Here is a 19,832-nt window from a genome sequence, read left to right on the forward strand (position 1 = left end):
TTTTGTTTATCGCAGTCCAAACAGTTGGACCAGAGTTGTTCGTTTATGAAATAAGGAAGGACCTGGTGATTATTTGTTGTTTTCGGACGTGCTTTGACAAAGACTTTCAAGGCCTGCATTAATATCTGCAGGTCCGTCAATACATATATGCCGGAAATATTGCATTTAAAAACAGACGAACTGGTTTGTCCCCATAACCAACAGGCCCAGGGATTAAAATTTAAACCTATGTGTGATTGATTCTATGTGCTAAATAATCTAAAGTGTTGCATCTAAGTGCATTTTGTTTTTGTTTTAGACGAATGAGTATTTGAATATATGTAAGGTTTTACTACCTTTTTAGGTCACCTGAGACAAAGTCTCAAGTGACCTATTCTAATCCCCTTTTGTCCGTCGTCGTGCGTCGTCCGTCGTGCGTCTGTAAACAATTCACATTTTCAACTTCTTCTCCAAAACCCACAAACCAAATTCTATGAAATTTGGCAGGAAGCTTCTATAGCTAAAGGTCAACCAAAATTGTAAATTATATGGTCCCCACCCCCCAGGGGCCTGGGGGGCGGGGCCAAAAAGGGTCAAATTGACTAAAACTTCAAAAATCTTCTTCTCTACTCTCAGATATGCTGGAATCAAACACTCTTCATAGATGGAAGGGTCTTAAGGTGCTTTACCAAAATTGTAAATTTCATGACCCAGGGGTTTCACGTTTGCCCCTGGGGAGGGGCTAAACTTTACTATAGTTTATATAGGGAAATCACATTTTTGACTTTAATTTATTTTATTTCTATTGGAATTCATTCTAATTTTGTTAACATTGTCAGCATGAGATGATAGTTTGATGGCATGCACATGTTGGCCCTGACTGACCCCAAGGGGCTGATGGGCGGGGCTAAAAAGGGCCAAATTGACTAAAACTTCAAAAATCTTCTTCTCTACTCCCAGATATGCTGGAATCAAACACTCTTCATAGATGGAAGGGTCTTAAGGTGCTTTACCAAAATTGTAAATTTCATGACCCAGGGGTTTCACGTTTGGCTCCTGGGGAGGGGCTAAACTTTACTATAGTTTATATAGGGAAATCACATTTTTGACTTAAATTTATTTTATTTCTATTGGAATTCATTCTAATTTTGTAAACATTGTCAGCATGAGATGACAGTTTGATGGCATGCACATGTTGGCCCTGACTGACCCCCAGGGGCTGATGGGCGGGGCTAAAAAGGGCCAAATTGACTAAAACTTCAAAAATCTTCTTCTCTACTCTCAGATATGCTGGAATCAAATACACTTCATAGATGGCTTGGTTTGAAGGTTCTTTACCAAAATTGTGAATTTCAGGACCCTGGGGTCTCAAGTTTGCCCCTGGGGTGGGGCTAAACTTTACTATAGTTTATATAGGGAAATAACATTTTTGACTTTTATTTCTATTGGAATTCATTCTAATTTTGTAAACATTGTCACCATTGTGTTACTATAGTTTATATAGGTAAATCACATTTTTTAATATGCATATGTTGGCCCTGACTGACCCTAGGGGCTGATAGGGAGGGGGGGGCAAAAAGGGTCAATTAAATAAACTGAAATATTTCAAATCTCAGGTGACCGTTAAGGCCCATGGGCCTCTTGTTTAAATCCTGATCTTCCTGTGTTTGCATTAGTAGTGTAAGATGTGATCTAAAACATATTAACAGTGCCAACATTTGTATTAACATCACTTAGAGCTTCCCAGGACCATTTTCATTGATCACAATCTAAACATTTTGACTGATTGAACCAGAGTTGTTTGTGAAATAAGTAATGTTTTAGTATGTTTGTTTGTGAAATAAGTAACGTTTTAGTATGTTTGTTTTTGAAATAAGTAACGTTGTGGTATGTTGCTTTCTGATGCACAGTGATGAGGATAATGTTCAAATACAATTTAAAACTTTACACCTGTAATGAGTGTAGTGGAAATCAAACTCATGTTCTTAGATATAAGTTTTGAACATATTTTTGATAAAAAAAATCTCTTCAATATTTGTGTTGAAAAATACTACAACTTACGGTGGTTGGTTGGCACAGTGGTAACACTTGTCTTTCACCAAGGTGGCAGGGGTTTGATTCCCCGGCATAAGGTATAGGGTCACCTGCCAACCACGCTGGTTTTTTTATGGTACTCTGTTTCCTCCCACAGTAAGACCCCTCACCTGCTTCCAATCTTGCCAACAAGAGTGATTGATATAAGTTGATGACAGTTATTTACTACTGTACAAGTCTGTATATCAATATGATAAGTGATAGGCTGCAATATTGTGAGCTGTTAGGTCTCCAATTGATCAAACTGACACAATATATTTATAAAAAGACTGGTCATATATAGAAGTTGTTAACATGTGGGATTTATTTTATATTTAAACGGTAATTCTTATGTATATTGCACAGACAGTTTACTAACATAAACCTTACTACAGTGCATTCCGCTTAATTGGGTTGCCTATTTGCAGGGACTTTTTACCCGATTAACCGACTTATGCAATAAGCTGAAATGCACGTCGCCATCTTAGATTTGGTCCGTAATGGTTAAGACTTTGGTCGATTTTGGATGAAAATATTTGCGTTATTATTGTTAATAAATGGTGTTTTTGTTTGAGCTTTTACTGATGTCAAATTGTCAGATTACTTTAACTAATTGTATAAAAATACATGTATTAAAATAATAAAACATTAAAGATTGTTTGTTTGAATGCGACACAGTACAATCAAATCAGGGTTCATACATCCCTGTTTCATCCACGTGTTCCTAATTTGACATACAATCTTAAGACTCGCCAACAATTACAGCTAAAATTGTTTATGTTTATCATAGAGACATTCTTATGTTCGCTATGAAGTTTAAAATGATAACATGATTTAAGAGAAAATGGTTTTGGTTTTTGAAATTTTACCCAATTAAACGAAATACCCGATTAACTGGAATGTACTGTATATGTGTTGATGTTTACAGACACAGCATATTCTTCAAGTAGATATCTCATTTATTTTACATTTACACTTGTAATTATTCTGTGGGTTTTGTATTTTTACTTAAATATTTGTAGTTTTTGATTAATTTTCTAATTTGTTGTGATGCAAATTGTTGTATCTGCAAATGATTGTGTTGAAATTCTAAGTTGTGGTCAATATTGATTTAAGACCAAATTTCACATGAAGTTGGCCTTGTATGTCCATCAGTAGACTTTTGACTATTACACTGCTGTTAAAATACGGCTTCCATATATCTACATTATAGTTATTTATAGATTTTATTTCATGTATGTGTGCAATTAATTTTCTCTCTGTTTTCCTTATTATGTAGTGATGAATCGTATCAGATTTTAAATCGCTAATTTTTTATGTTTCTGTTTTAGTACAAGATTTGCTGAGAATTTCTGTGATAGAAGAGATATCAGATGTTACTAGTGCTGTATTTATCCTGTAAGAGGCCCATGGGGCTTACATGTATAATTTGACTTAAAGTAGGAGGGTAGGTCCACTACAGGAAAATAAAAATGCTTTTGTTTGTATGGAAGAAATAGCTTTGTTAGCATTTCCACGGAATGTAAGCAGATCTATTACTGGGCATATTGCAGGATAAAAACTGAATCTGTAAGTTGGTTTCGGAAACAGTGATGCACAAAATGGGTCACATTAGTTTTGGGGCAGGAGTATGATTATCATAAAGCATATATACATTGTGTAATTAGTGTGGGAGAATTTGATATAGCGATATATGTAATAGTATATTGGAACCATAATTGTACTTTTTCATATTTCTTATTATATTTTTATACTTTGTTATGATGGCTAACTCTGACAGCAGTTATTATTTCGACATTTTCCTAGTGTTGAGGTGAACAGTGTTAAATGGCTGAAGATTTTGTCTTTAATTTCATGCAAGGAAGATTTTAATGTATACTTATTTAGTATATAAATAAATATACTACAGTGGCTAAATTCCTTGACTGGTTGGAATACTTTCCTTTTTGCTGTAAAATTGATTACGACTGTTTGTTCCACGAATACTGTTTCATACCATATTTATCCGGTGATAAGACCAAATGGTCCGCACATAAAGTTTCCAAATATTCTCTGCACTGCAATAGGCAGGCATTTAATCCGGGACCAGCATATTGCTGGATAAATATGGTTTAAGAATTATTTGTTATTTCTTTTTTTTTAATCATGAATCCAAATACTCTATTGTTTTCTTGCTATTGTTAAGTTTTTATTTATCTGGAAACTGAAATGTATGTGTACTTTATTTTCATTTTGTCCTGTTTTACAAACTTAAATCTCTGTTTACCAATGTCTGTATGATCTTCAAGAGTGAGTGTAATTAATATGTGCAAAATAACATTTGAATGAAGTAGATTACATTTCAACACAACATGTGTGATGTTTCTGCCCTAAAATTTCACAAAGGGAACAAGATCTAGATCTGAAGTTTTTGTTAATTTTCATGATTTAAACCAAGGAATTACAAGCAATAGTCAAGAGAATTGAATAGATTTTCATTTATCAATGTCATTGTATAAATGTATACCAAATCAACTTGCAGGTCAATTCATTTGTGTCTAGAAGTGTTATTGGAATAAACAAGAATGGTACAAATTCAAATGTAAATGTTAACGCAACTACAACAGCAGATTTCATGCTCTTTAAACAGTGATATCTTCTTATAAATAGTGAAAATGGTTTAAGGCATAGCAAAACAAAAACCTTTACCATAAAAATGTTCTATAAATATAGTTTTATAGATTTTAAAAAACTGTTTACCGCAGTTGATGTTTGTAAACAATTCTACACGGAGAAAGCCAATGGAGTCCAGTTGGTGTGATCGACGAGTCTGCACATTCTGCTTATGTTATGTGATAACACGCTACAACCAATACCATGTTTTTTTTTGTACTGAGAGACTTATTAGATAATAGAATTATTAGTGAGTCCTTTTCATTTTTTTGCAATAAAATTTTTAAAAAAATGGTATCTTGGTTTTGATACTTGAATATTTGTTTACCGTATTAGGTCATATTGACCATGCAGACGGGACAAATATTGTAATCTCGGATGGTATCTCAAATTAATTGTAGCTGCGCAAATGTGGTTTATTATCATACTATACCCTGGATATGGTTGTGAATATTTTGATTACACTCTCCCAGGGTGTAGAAGTCAGCACACTCACTCAATAGGTGGATACCAAGGTGTAGTTATATATTTTCATCACTCCTTCTGTTGGAGAATTTTGATAGCACTCTGTCAGAGTGTGGTATTTGTTTGAGGGATATTTTACATTAAAATTATTAGAAAACAGAATTTGTTTGTGCTTTATTAATGCCGAGAACTGACACTGCTATTCACTGATATGAATTACCCTTCTATTTACTAAGTACAACAGTAATATAATCTATAACCCCATATCTGAAGGATTTGGTTTGTTTGGTTTGCATTTGTTTAACATCCTATTAACAGCCAGGGTCATTTAAGGACGTGCCAGGTTTTGGAGGTGGAGGAAAGCCGGAGTACCCGGAGAAAAACCACCGGCCTACGGTCAGTACCTGGCAACTGTCCCACGTAGGTTTCGAACTAGCAACCCAGCGGTGGAAGGCTAGTGATAAAGTGTTGAGACACCTTAACCACACGTCCACCGCGGCCCCTATATCTGAAGGACATGAGGACATATCTCTGTAGCTAAATATAATGGCAATATACTTATGATTGTCCTTTGTCTGTTCAATGCAGTCATTATATGTCGATTTTGACTGACATTTTCTGCTAATGTATGCACAACAATCCTTAATCTAAACTCCAACCCCACAATTAATCTGTGCTCATCTAGCTTCAAATGAAGGGGAAAGTCATCCATCATGGTAATTTCTATCTGCCTACAGCCAGTTCTGGTATAGAACAAAAAAAAACTTGACCTTTAACTCCTAACTCTGAAAATCAATAGGGGTCAACTTTTGTGAAGGATTAGAAAACGCATTCTGTTTTTAAGTATGACCCAAAAAGTGACCTTGACTTTTGATCCTCATACATTTTCTCTTAGTTTTATTAGCTCACCTGCCCGAAGGGCAAGTGAGCTTATGCCGTGGTGCGGCGTCCGTCGTCCGTCCGTCCGGCCGTCCGGCGTCAACTTTTTCATTCAAACAACTTCTTCTCAATAACCAAGAGGCCCAGGGACTTGATATTAGGCCTGTAGCATGCTGGGGTGAAGGGCTACAAAGTTTGTTCAAATAAATGGCCTTGACCTTCATTCAAGGTCACATGGGTCAAATAGGCTATAATCTTCAAACGACTTCTTCTCAATAACCAAGAGGCCCATGGACTTGATATTGGGCTTGTAGCATGCTGGGGTGAAGGGCTACAAAGTTTGTTCAAATAAATGACCTTGACCTTCATTCAAGGTCATATGAGTCAAATAGGCTATAATCTTCAAACGACTTCTTCTCAATAACCAAGAGGCCCAGGGACTTGATATTGGGCCTGTAGCATGCTGGGGTGAAGGGCTACAAAGTTTGTTCAAATAAATGACATTGACCTTCATTCAAGGTCAAATGGGTCAAATAGGCTATAATCTTCAAACGACTTCTTCTCAATAACCAAGAGGCCCATGGACTTGATATTGGGCCTGTAGCATGCTGGGGTGAAGGGCTACAAAGTTTGTTCAAATAAATGACTTTGACCTTCATTCAAGGTCATATGAGTCAAATAGGCTATAATCTTCAAACGACTTCTTCTCAATAACCAAGAGGCCCAGGGACTTGATATTGGGCCTGTAGCATGCTGGGGTAAAGGGCTACAAAGTTTGTTCAAATAAATGACCTTGACCTTCATTCAAGGTCACATGGGTCAAATAGGCTATAATCTTCAAACGACTTCTTCTCAATAACCAAGAGGCCCAGGGACTTGATATTGGGCCTGTAGCATGCTGGGGTGAAGGGCTACAAAGTTTGTTCAAATAAATGGACCTTGACCTTCATTCAAGGTCACATGGGTCAAATAGGCTATAATCTTCAAACGACTTCTTCTCAATAACCAAGAGGCCCATGCGACTTGATATTGGGCCTTGTAGCATGCTTGGGTGAAGGGCTACAAAGTTTGTTCAAATAAAATGACCTTGACCTTCATTCAACGTCGCATGGGTCAAACAGGCTATAATCTTCAAACAACTTCTCAATAACCAAGAGGCCCAGGGACTTGATATTGGGCCTGTAGCATGCTGAGGTAAAGGGCTTCCATGTTTGTTCAAATAAATGACATTGACCTTCATTCAAGGTCAAATGGGTCAAATAGGCTATAATCTTCAAACGACTTCTTCTCAATAACCAAGAGGCCCATGGACTTGATATTGGGCCTGTAGCATGCTGGGGTGAAGGGCTACAAAGTTTGTTCAAATAAATGACCTTGACCTTCATTCAAGGTCATATGAGTCAAATAGGCTATAATCTTCAAACGACTTCTTCTCAATAACCAAGAGGCCCAGGGACTTGATATTGGGCCTGTAGCATGCTGGGGTAAAGGGCTACAAAGTTTGTTCAAATAAATGACCTTGACCTTCATTCAAGGTCACATGGGTCAAATAGGCTATAATCTTCAAACGACTTCTTCTCAATAACCAAGAGGCCCAGGGACTTGATATTGGGCCTGTAGCATGCTGGGGTGAAGGGCTACAAAGTTTGTTCAAATAATTGACCTTGACCTTCATTCAAGGTCACATGGGTCAAATAGGCTATAATCTTCAAACGACTTCTTCTCAATAACCAAGAGGCCCAGCGACTTGATATTGGGCCTGTAGCATGCTTGGGTGAAGGGCTACAAAGTTTGTTCAAATAATTGACCTTGACCTTCATTCAAGGTCACAGGGGTCAAATAGGCTATAATCTTCAAACGACTTCTTCTCAATAACCAAGAGGCCCATGGACTTGATATTGGGCCTGTAGCATGCTGGGATGAAGGGCTACAAAGTTTGTTCAAATAAATGACCTTGACCTTCATTCAAGGTCACATGGGTCAAATAGGCTATAATCTTCATACGACTTCTTCTCAATAACCAAGAGGCCCAGGGACTTGATATTAGGCCTGTAGCATGCTGGGCTGGGGTGAAGCACTACCAATTTTGTTCAAATAAATGACCTTGACCTACATTCAAGGTCACAGGGGTGAAATCGGCTCAAATCTGTAAACAATAATTTTGCGATAGCCAAGAGCCTCCAAGACCTGATATTAGGCCAATAGAATACTGGAATGAAGGACTAGAAAATGTTTAATATGAATAAAACTAGCTTACAATGATATTTGAATAAAGAGGTAATCAACATAGTATCTTTAGAAATGACTTCAATCAACTTCAAAGGTGCTGTAGAGCCAGGTGAGCGATACAGGCCCATTGGGCCTCTTGTATATATAAAAAAGGGGGGTGTCATAAGTATAAGGTTAATTACTGGGTTCCAAGTGTATCCTTTGGTGAAAAGGATTGAACAGTAGGTAAGTTTGATTATCTACTTTTTAATCCTTTTCACAAAAGAATACACTTCGAACCCAGTACTTTTAATTATATTGCTCCACTCCAAATGTAATTTGTTTATAGTGGCCTTAAGTCAATTTGATCTTTTGACTCCTAATTACCAAATGGGTGCAACCCCTCAAGGAGGTAAATAAATATGCCAGGTTTATTTTTCATGGTTTTATCTCTGACATACAGGATGTGATCGAATTTTGTCCATTAATGCAATGTACTTGGATATAAAATCTCAGCTCAATAACAGGATAAATTTAATTTTTAATGTATTTTTCTTTCTTTTTTACTTTCCTTGTGTATGAAATGAAACCTCTTTTCAATTTATCACTAATTAATTTATTTTATCATTTTTAAATACCTGTCACCAGCATCTTTAAATATAATTTTGTTTATATACTTAGAGTTACCTCCCCTACCCACGTGTGTGCTGCCAAAACAAGAAGTGATGCACTTTTTCTGCAGTGCTGGTCGGGGAACGGAGAAGTTTGTTGCTGAGGAAATCAGGCGAAAGCTTAGTGGGAGAGAGATTCAGGTGATCACAATGAGCTTGTAATAGTTGTTTCTTTGGTAAAGATAGGACTCGTTAACCCTGACACAGTACGTTAAATTAGGGTCAATATATATGCAATAGTTACTTTCTTTGTAGTTTTATAATTATTTATGGTTAGATCTGTCTTAGATCGCTATCTATAGTTACCTACGTAATACACACCAAATGCTGTATTGGTGACATGCAGAAACCATTGCTGACAGGTCTAACTTATGATTTACAAATAATGAGATTATGCCATGATCATTCGCTTCAAGTACTTGATTCTGTAGCCTACTGATGAGCATCTTCGCTAGCCAAGGCTTCTGATTACGTTACACTCCACGAATTAGTTCGTGGAGTGTAACGTAATCAGAAGCCTTGGCTAGCGAAGATGACTGATGAGTCGGAAGACTCAAAGTCAATAAAGAACTTGAACTTGAACGGTATAATGAAGATGATAAGATATCCTAAATATATTATGAAACTCGTGCCCCTGTGTCTAAGGCCTAATAAACTAATGTCAAATTTGTATCTTCGAAATAGATTTTGTTTGACAATTAAATCATACTGCCTGTATGAGTTTGTATAAAATATATTATGTTTGATAGGCCCAGTGCCTTCATGAACTCAGTAACATATATGTAGTTAATGGTTTGAGTGCTAAACAGTCATATGGTCACCCTAACTTTCAAATCTTATGTTGAATCGTATTTAAAGATTGACTGCCATTTGTGATCTACAATATTGAGCTTATTATTGACAGCTCTTAATTGTTCAGGCACAGTCTCGATCATCTCTGGTGTTGACTTTGATATTGATACAAAACTACAATATCCTGACAATTATTCTACGAATTAATGAAATGCAATTTATACTTTTAAATAGTCTCTAGAAGTTTGAGTTAACAAGACTGCATACAGGGACTCATAGGCACAATTAAATTCTTGCTCACTGACGATGCACCCACAATCCATACATACAAATTAAATCAAAATATGAATAAAGCTTTCTACATAAAAACAAACATATACATTGTACTTAAATGTAATATATATTTTAAAATTAGCTGTGATGTATGCGCAGTGTATGGTCATTCAATTGTCTATAACTCAAAACAGTTTAGTGATTTTGAACATTACATTATAATATTGATTTATAGTAGACAATAAATCTGCGAAAGCCAATCAAGTCTTCCCTTGTCATAAGCAACGTACAGAAAGTGTTAATTGTTAAGATGAAGTTTCCTTATGATTAAATCTTGATCAGAAATGACAAAGACTTTTATGCCCCTGTCAAATTAGACGAGGGTATGATGGCATTCGTCTGGCATAAACTTTTGTTTGTCCAGATCTTGAGGCCTCCTACATTTTTCAACAAAGCTATTTGAAACTTGGTGCATATATGCATCATAATCATGATATTAAGGGATTTTGATTTGACTAATTTTGCAAGAGTTTTTGCCCTTTGTTTATTTCAGTATGTGATTTTTGTCCAGAGATCTGCATTTTTCTAACAATTTGATGCAAACCTAACTTGGATACAACCAGAGACATATATACAGAGAGATAAGTAACATCGCTATTTCCCCGTATACGTAGTGGCTCCCTATATTCGTGACCACTCAAGCATATCCCTTATCGAGAGCGTCCTGTCTCCTATCAAAACCAAGCGAGCGCAGGTAATTCGGGCTTTGCGCATGTGTGTATCGATGTATTGGAACTTATTCGACATGTTCTGGTTAATCCGCCATTACGTCAGGCCAAAACATCGTCATTTTAAATACACACAGAAAGCACATTGTTTTATTTTGGCCACTACAAAAGTTACCACATTAACCAAAAACTATCAAACTTATGGGATATAGTCTTATTGATCATGCACATTGTTGTCATTTATCCGTATTTCGAAAATCCATTGGGTCCTATTCGACATGTCCAAGTTTGTAATTAGCCGCCATTACGTCAGACCAAAACATCGTCAATTTTAAACGCACACAAAAAGCACATCGTTTTATTTTGGCCACTACAAAAGTTACCACATTAACCAAAAACTATCATACTTATGGAATGTGGTCTTGTTTATCATGCACATTGTTGTCATTTATCCGTATTCTCAAAAACCCCATAGGGACTTTTCGAAAATTGGAGATTCCCGCCGATCTTTCCTGCGTTGTGCTTGACTTTCATACTCAAAATACAAACATTTGGACAGCAAATTGTGATATACCGTATTTCATATTGATGACACTTCTGCATTTTGATATTAATAAAATTAACGCACATAATTGGATCTTGGTGATGATTTCAAATAGAAATTATCGATAATTATGTGTCTGGTTTTCAAGTTTTCTCCAATATGGCGTCTAGTGAGGACTGAACCGAGCGACCGCAAAGGATTGTGGGAAGGTCAGGGGCCACTATGTAAACACAAGGGCAAATAGAGAGCTGCCAATCTCTCTGTATATATGTCTCTGATACAACACAGGATTTTCCGCTTTCTTTAACAAACTCCTTTCTTTGAGAAATGATTATGTAACTCTATTAACTGATCATAAGAAAGGTGATACCGATCGTATTTCCATAGAAGATACTTTGGTTTATTTGGTTTAACGTCCTATTAACAGCCAGGGTCATTTAAGGACATGCCTGGTTTTGGAGGTGGAGGAAAGCAGGAGTACCCGGAGAAAAACTATCGACCTATGGTCAGTACCAAGCAACTGCCCCACATGGGCTACGAACTCACGACCCAAAGGAGGAGGGCTAGTGATAAAGTGTTGGGACACCTTAACCACTCGGTCACCACAGCATCCCTACGAAGATAGATTGTAGTATAAACACTGTATGACATTCAATAGGCGTAATTGTTCCGCCAGGTATTACTCTTGTTTAATTAAATTGCAATGTTTAACGGAATTCTTCTTTACACAGGTGACTGATGGAAAGGTATTTTTCCAAGCAGATGCAGCAGATTCAGGAGCAGTTGGCCAGCTCAGGTCAATAGAAAGGGCGTTTGTCCAGGTGGTCCGACACAGCTGTCTAGGTATATAATCCTCAATCACATACATTACAAAACCAGAAACCTTGATAAATACCTCGGGCTGTTGTCAAGTGTAGAAAGAAGGAATAACAGCAGAACCTCCCAAAATCTAAAACATCCATAATTATTTGACTTTTAAGTCCCTCACTGGGAACTTGGGAAATGAGGGCTGAGCTATTAGAGGACTATAGCTGGAATGAGGTTGTGGCAGCTCAATTTTTCCCTTCTTCTGCACTTAAGCTTGTCTGACTCAATATCATACACTACTTGTAACCGAAACTTCTTCAGTTACCTAGGTGAGGCAGTGTATCAAAACTAGGTCACTGTAACCTACAATTTGACCTACATCTGGTGGGAAACAGCTGTCATTTGCAGAATGGTCTTGTTTTGAAGAGTTGATAAATTATGATGAATCAATATGTTTTGTATGTTTTCAGATGGTGTGAAAACTGTCAAAGATGTTGGAAATATCATTCTGTCTAAGGATCTCTGGACCAGTTCCGACCTTATAGATTTGGTAGCTAAGATACACAGTCCAGAGGGAAATGCTTCATCTCCAGAAAGTAAAAAAAGACGCATAGAAGAAGAGAAACCTCCGGTAACATTTAGGATATCTTGTAAATGTGCTGGGAGAATTGGACGGAGGATTCAATCTCAGGTATGAATCTAAGAAAGAAAAACACAATTATTTCAGCACAGACTACCAAGCCTATTGTGACAGACACCTTGAATAAGAAGAAAACCTGTCTATAAAGACCAGCTACAAAGACCTATATCTGTAATTGTATTAGATTAATCCATATGAAGACACACTATGTATATGTCTGAAGCTCTTCATCTAAAAAAAATGTTCTTTTGAAATATTACCTGATACTCTCTTGGTTGTAAATCAAAATTTTCCTAATTTTGCAGGTGCTGTCAAGATACATTGGTTGCGGTCTTCAGCGATTGGTCAATTGGAAGGTTAATTTACGCAACCCATCTATAGAGGTAAGTTGACTATCTAAAAATAAACTGGAATGTAACAGTATATGTGCTAGCTTGGCTATATAACACTTACAGTATAATTTTAAAGGCCATTGGAGGGATTCATAATAAATAAGAATTACAAAGTGTGTTTTTAACAGCCACAATTCATAAAAAAGAAAGTCGATACATTGTACCTTGTAACTTATGATTATGACAACATCCGAATGGAATAAACGATGTATTGCATTAGTTTTAAACATATATTTCAGTCATAGTTCAGTGATGTAGATCGAGCTATCCTCTTTCTTATTATAATCCAAGATGGCGACCAATTTTTTTTCCCTTCTTGCAAAGGATTATTTTTCCGGGGATAAGCCCACCCCCCGACTTTTGCCCAATTTCAGTGCACTAGCCCGCTGGGCTTATACCCAGTAAAATATGGTATATGGATAAAAACTTTGAACAAAAAAACTAAATTGTAAAATATCATTTGAAAGATGAGAACATTTCATTAAATGTTGATGTAAAAAATGATTACTGAAGCTAATTTAGCTTGGTGTTCATGGCTGAAGTTTTAATTTGATTTGTTTAACAGATATGTGTCCATATGAACGATGACCGACTGACTGTGGGTATCCCTCTTCAGAGGTAAGTCAATATGATTAAAATCAGAAAGTTAAAATGTACGTTACGCCAACTTCACTCCAATCTAATTAAATTCATATCTTGATCTGTGCTTCCGTTTTGTAAACTACACTCCGCTTCTCCTAGAGTTGTGTAGTTAATGCAATTAGAGCGCAGATGACGTTATTTGAATCAAATTGAAGGTAAATCATCTTCACCATTGCTGAATACTGTATAAAATTAGTTACTATCAGAATGTACTGTGTTTCACTATCAACATTATTTAAAATATCTCGACATAGGAGCTGTGATAATTGAGAGATCTCCATTCTAATTATATGGTATGACTGGATTTTCAAAATAGATTTTATAGAGTAAGGTCTGCGTTGCCCGGAAACACAATTGGAAAAGAGAGACAATTAGATCAGTAATGGTTTTTGATCTATCATTTTTTTTTCAGCATTCCGGTTTCTAAGCGTAGCTACATTCGTCACTTTGGTCTGCGAGGGACGATCGCCTGGATCATGTCAGATTTACTAGATATACAGGTAATGATATAAATAGATAGGGGTAACGCTTTACACTAAATGGTGGAGACACGTTCAGGAAATCGTTATTTTAATTTGATATGTGGTCAGGATACAAATCTTATTGTTTAACAAATGTAAACTATATGTAATTTATAAGGTTAAAAAAAACATTGGGAAATTTTTTTTTGAAACATATGTAAAAGAGAAAGATCAAATGTTGTGAAAAAAGATATCAGGTATTCCAATTTCCACAAAATATCAACACAAGGCAGACCTCATGAAATCACAGGTTAAAGTAGAGTTGAGACTTCTGTTTTACAAACATTCAAAATTTTGCCCTGGAAAATGTGATTTAATCACTTCAATTAGGACTCTTGCTTGACAAAATCTCTTAATTAGCTGGGTTAACAAGTCACAAGTTGTCACACAGACACTAGGAGCTGTGTACAGAATTGATGTGTGATCAATGATACAACTAATTATCATGTATTGTTTCCCATGATCCCCACAGCCTTGTGATGTGGTACTGGACCCCATGTGTGGGAAAGCCACTCTCCTTGTCGAAGCTTGTCACAACTTCATGGTAAGTCCCGATTCTGTACTCCAGTTCATCAGTGAAAAAATAAAATATTTTGAAAAGAAAGATAACTGAATTTTAGCACTCAACATTTAAATTAGAAATACTTTGTAATTTAAACAGTGGGTTACAAATGATATTGTCATATTTGAATTTGAATTCATTAAGCACACTTATCCTCTTAATCCAATAAAATAGGGGTGTGTTTTTTGAGGACAGGTGGATTATTTTATGTCTAATATGAGAGGGCTTGTTGTGTTGGATATGTATTGGTTGATTGGCGAGGTATAACAGTTTTAAATTCATTACCAATTGTTCATCTGGAATAACAAAAAATATTACATTCACTAATAGGTTTCTGATCGTATAAATGGCACATATACTGACAATGTACAAATTTTAAAGAAGTGTTTTTTAAAAAATGTACTCTTTTTATTTCAAGCAAAATTTGGGTTTGGTTTGAATTATGGAATTGGTCTCTGTTAATATGTAATCAAAATCACCCTATTTGTTAATGTGATAAGTCTGAAGTTTCCAATAATTCCAGAAGCTGTTTCAATTTTAATTTTTTCAAAATACTTTTCAGGCAGCATCCTATCTAGGTATGGACATCAATAAGGACCAGCTATCAAAGGCTGCAGAAAATCTTCTTTGGTCACGTCTCTATGGCAACATAGGACTTGTTCAAGGTGATGCTAGGTGTAAGTATGACACCAGAACAATTGTATAAGTAAACTACCAATAGATATATCTATTACCTCATCCTCGATACTCCAGGGGTTACGTTAACTTTTACTTACGGAATATGTCGACAGCATTTAAGGCACTAAACTAGCTATTTGATTGGAGTCGGGGAAAATATACCTGACCAATCAACTCACTGATGCATTTCTTATTATAGGTAAGAGAGGAGTGAAAACCATGCAAGTTAAAAGTCTGTCAATCATTTGATGTTCTGTACATCAGAAGATCAAACTATTGATTTTTGTTTTATCCATAAGATGCTGTGTGTGACAGAGCATTCTAACATCAAGCGTGTCTTCTTTGTTTTTATTCAGGAACTCAACTAACATGCAAAACAGATCAAATTCCGATAATTCTTATAAAACTAAAATTAGGATACGGAATACGGTGAACAATTATAGTGATTATCTCCCTTTGACTTTGGACTCTGTATCCCAGTAATTATATATTAAGTGTACGTGTACACCACATCTTGGCCACAACTTAAAAATTTGGAAGATATAACATTTACAAATTTTATCACTGGGTACTGAATGAAAAGACAATAATAGACTGAGAAATATGCAATACTTATATAAGGCATTATGATATATTTAGGCAATTACCAATTCACATGAAATACATTATTGAAAATGGTAAAGTGGAAATGGACAATGTAGACTACTGCTAGCCAAGTCCTAGCCAGGGAGAAAGAAGTGCAAATCTCATCAAAAACAATTCAATGCATGATAACAATTATGGATATATTGAAACCACATACATTCTCACATGTTCACAATTTAAGGTAGGCATGCCAATATATCAAATGCCTACTCTCTACAGATCCACACAGATTCAAAATATTCAACAATATTAACTATGTAACACTCTTACTGGCTCCACAACATAAATCACCATTAATCATAGTGAACATAGTAATGCAGTCAACATATGTATACTTGGTTGTATATATGTGCATGTGTGTGTTGGTCCCTCAGGGGTGGCTGATATTGGCTATCTGATGTAGATCTAAAACCATATGCCTCACCTGCTTTGGCAACAGCGAGGACATCAGCAAATGATTCACACCTTCTTACCCGAACATGAAACGCCAAGGCTGGGGGTAGTCCATTGATGAATTTATGTATTAAGTCTCTTTCAGGCTTATATAGTTTCCAACCCTTCTCCAGGATGATACTGTAAAAATCTTCCAAAGGTTGTGACAGTGATAGGGATATGGAATCGAATGCTGCTGATTCCATAGTTAAGTGGGGATCTAGGTGTGACCTATTTATGTAGGTCTCTTTGAAATCCGCCTCAATGGAATTCCATGAGGCCCGTGTTGCCTCTGACAGTTGGCCAAACCAACCCAGGGCTGGGCCTTGAAGGTGAAGATGAAATGCAGCTATGCATCACTCCTGGTCGCCATCTATGGCGTGGAACACTGTATATGAGTGATATTCACTCAAAAATTTCTCAGCATTTTCATTTGAGTAACCGTGGAATTTGCTAAGTGTCAAAAGATCACTGTGTATCGGAACACGTGGTCGAGCTGTGGGCAACACTGGTACAACTGGAACTGTCTCTAAATTATCGTGCGAGGGTCTTGGCGAAATTTGAGGTGTTAATATTGGCGACCCACCAAGATGAGGGGTTAGATAAGGAGTAGAATATGTTTGTGCAGTCCTATGAGTATTTTGAAAATCCTGAACTAGTGAACCGGATGCTGCCTCCATTAATAAATTTTTCCTCGGACCACCCTGGTTCATCTTGCATTGGTAAAATTTACACGTAGAATGATAATATTGTTACAAAAGTTAGTCAAGTTCAATTCCAAAATTGTTCATAAACATACCGGCATCCGCAATTTTTGTTTTGTAAAACAGTCATATCGCCAGGGAATTGGATTCTCCACCATGTGATAAAGCATTCTAACATCAAGCGCGTCTTCCATGTTTTTATTCAGGAACTCAACTAACATACAAAACAGATCAAATTCCGGAACTCCGGTAATTCTTATAAAACTATAATTAGATACGGAATATGGTGAACAATTATAGTGATTATCTCCCCTTGACTTTACACTCTGTATCCTAGTAATTATATATTAAGTGTATGTGTACACCACATTTTGGAAGATATAACATCTACAAATTTTATCACTGGGTACTGAATGAAAAGACAACAATAGACTGAGAAATATGCAGACTGAGCCTTCAAATTTTTCTTTGACATATTCCAGGGATGCAGATCAACAAAAGATAACATACCCATTACCCCTGGAGTGTTGAGGATGTTTAAACATTTCAATTTCCCCATGGTATCAAAAATATACGGAAAAGTCATGTCACACTTTAAATATTACAAATATTGAATCTTCTTATCAAGTATTTATTTAAGGAATCATATTATTTTTCTTTGAATTTATTGTTTGTTTCATCATAACTGGTAATTTTGTCCATCTTCTAGGTATGCCACTGGCTTCTGGAAGCATTGACAAGGTCTTGTGTGATGCTCCGTTCGGTCAGAACTTTCACCCGGATTGTGAGAATATTTTGGAATTCTATAAGAAGAGTCTCATGGAAATATCCAGGTAAACAGTCATACTATATAGCTACATACTCTTTCATTTAAATTAATTAAATTTAAAAAGGAAAAGAGCCAAAAAACACAAACACTTCAAATCGCCCTGCGTCCGTTCATCCTTCCCTCCATAAACAATTCTTGATATCCGTATTTCTCAGAAAGTAACAAAGGGATCTTTCTCAAATTTCTTATGTAAGTTCCCCTTGCATTGGTTCCTAGATGTGCATATTGCTTTTTGGGACTGATCGGAAAACAACATGGCCGACAAGTAGCCATCTTGGATTTTTACAATTGCAGGTTGCTCCTGCTATATCGTGTTATATGAAGAGTGAAAGAAGGCAAACGAAGAGAAAAGATCAGTCTTTCATTTGACTGATATGGATAATTAAATGGTGGGCGCCAAGATCCCTCTGGGATCTCTTGTTTCTTTTAAGCGATACACTAGGGATTATGATTTACTTTGCCCATTAATATTTTACCTGATGTAGACAAGTGTTGGCATATTCATAATACATACACCTGTAAATGAATTAATATGTTCCACATTTTTAATACGGAATCATAGTATATTCAGTGTAAAATGACACAAGAATGTTAATGAATTTAGAAATCTATTTAGTTGATTTATTTACTGTTTTAGGGTTCTGAAACCTGGGGGACGTTTGGTGTTGTTGACAAGTCAACAACTAAGTTTAAAAGTCTGTGGTCTGTGTGGACAGTCTGATGACAAAGACAGTGAGCCAGAGTCCAAACAGAAGGCTGGTGGCATGGCCACCACATCTAATGAGCCTGATCAGGTCAAGGTCACTCAATCGCATGGACAGGTCGAGGTCACAGCATTGCATGATCAGGTCAAGGTCACTCCATCATCTGGTCAGGTCAAGGTCACTCCATTGCATGGACAGGTCAAGGTCACTCCATTGCATGATCAGGTCAAGGTCACTCCATTGACCCTCAAAAATAGTGGCATGACCGAAAGTGACAAAGGAAACTCCACCATACAAGGAACATCAGAATGTGAGAGTGAGTCAACAGTAATACTTGATCAGAAATTAGCATATCATCCTCCTAGTGATTTAAAATCTGACAAAAGTATGATTTGTGAACCTCAGAAGACTTTTGTACAGACTGACAAAAAAAACCATAGTGATAATGTTCCAGAGGGAGAATCAGTTCTGCAGGAGGAGCAACGTCAAGGTCGTATTAGTTCATCCTCTCAAGGTCATATTAATGACTTTGGTTGTATTACAAACGATGATAAAAATCAAACAAGTCCACACAGAAAAGACAACTCACTGACTTATCTGAACAAATTACAGGTCATGGCAAGTCACTATGTCAAGCTAGGAGAGACTGATGCCACTATATGTGTGATTCACAAAGTCGATGAGAGGTGAATGAAGTAATAAATTAATTTACAATTTGTGATTTGTTTGATTCTGTTTTTCATATAATTTGTTTCCTCATCATCACCATTTGACCAAAAGATATTCCATGATGCTATGGATGTCTGTCTTTTGTCTATAGTGTCACCATCACCATCACCATTTTTCTCAAAAACTGAGAGGCAGAGACACATATTTAGTTGATGATATGCTGGGATGAAAGGTCATCAGGTTTATTCAAATGAATTACCTTGACCCACATGTTCAAGAATATAATTAATGCAGGGTTCAAGTGTGATAAAACCTTTAAAGGAATTTTCAGCTTAACTATATA

General features: G+C 36.3%; 1 protein-coding gene across 1 annotated transcript; it reads left to right on the forward strand.

The window, feature by feature from the left end:
- Window positions 1–8,950: 8,950 nt before the first annotated feature.
- On the forward strand, window positions 8,951–19,538 carry LOC117323294 (THUMP domain-containing protein 2-like). Its single transcript, XM_033878428.1, has 10 exons — window positions 8,951–9,068; window positions 11,996–12,107; window positions 12,542–12,762; window positions 13,017–13,094; window positions 13,669–13,721; window positions 14,158–14,245; window positions 14,739–14,810; window positions 15,391–15,505; window positions 17,997–18,120; window positions 18,754–19,538. Exons 1-10 carry the CDS (start codon window positions 8,982–8,984, stop codon window positions 19,508–19,510), a joined length of 1,707 nt encoding a protein of 568 aa, XP_033734319.1. The 5' UTR covers window positions 8,951–8,981; the 3' UTR covers window positions 19,511–19,538.
- The last annotated feature ends 294 nt before the right edge of the window (window positions 19,539–19,832 follow it).

Source organism: Pecten maximus, chromosome 3, assembly GCF_902652985.1.
Source record: "Pecten maximus chromosome 3, xPecMax1.1, whole genome shotgun sequence".
Classification (NCBI taxonomy): Eukaryota; Metazoa; Mollusca; class Bivalvia; order Pectinida; family Pectinidae; genus Pecten; species Pecten maximus.

Coding starts and splice junctions, on each gene's coding strand:
- LOC117323294 (XM_033878428.1), top strand. CDS start 8,982: ATGCACTTTTTCTGCAGTGCTGGTCGGGGAACGGAGAAGTTTGTTGCT. Junction 13,095..13,668: donor TACGCAACCCATCTATAGAG/GTAAGTTGACTA, acceptor TTTGTTTAACAG/ATATGTGTCCATATGAACGA. Junction 15,506..17,996: donor TGTTCAAGGTGATGCTAGGT/GTAAGTATGACA, acceptor TCCATCTTCTAG/GTATGCCACTGGCTTCTGGA.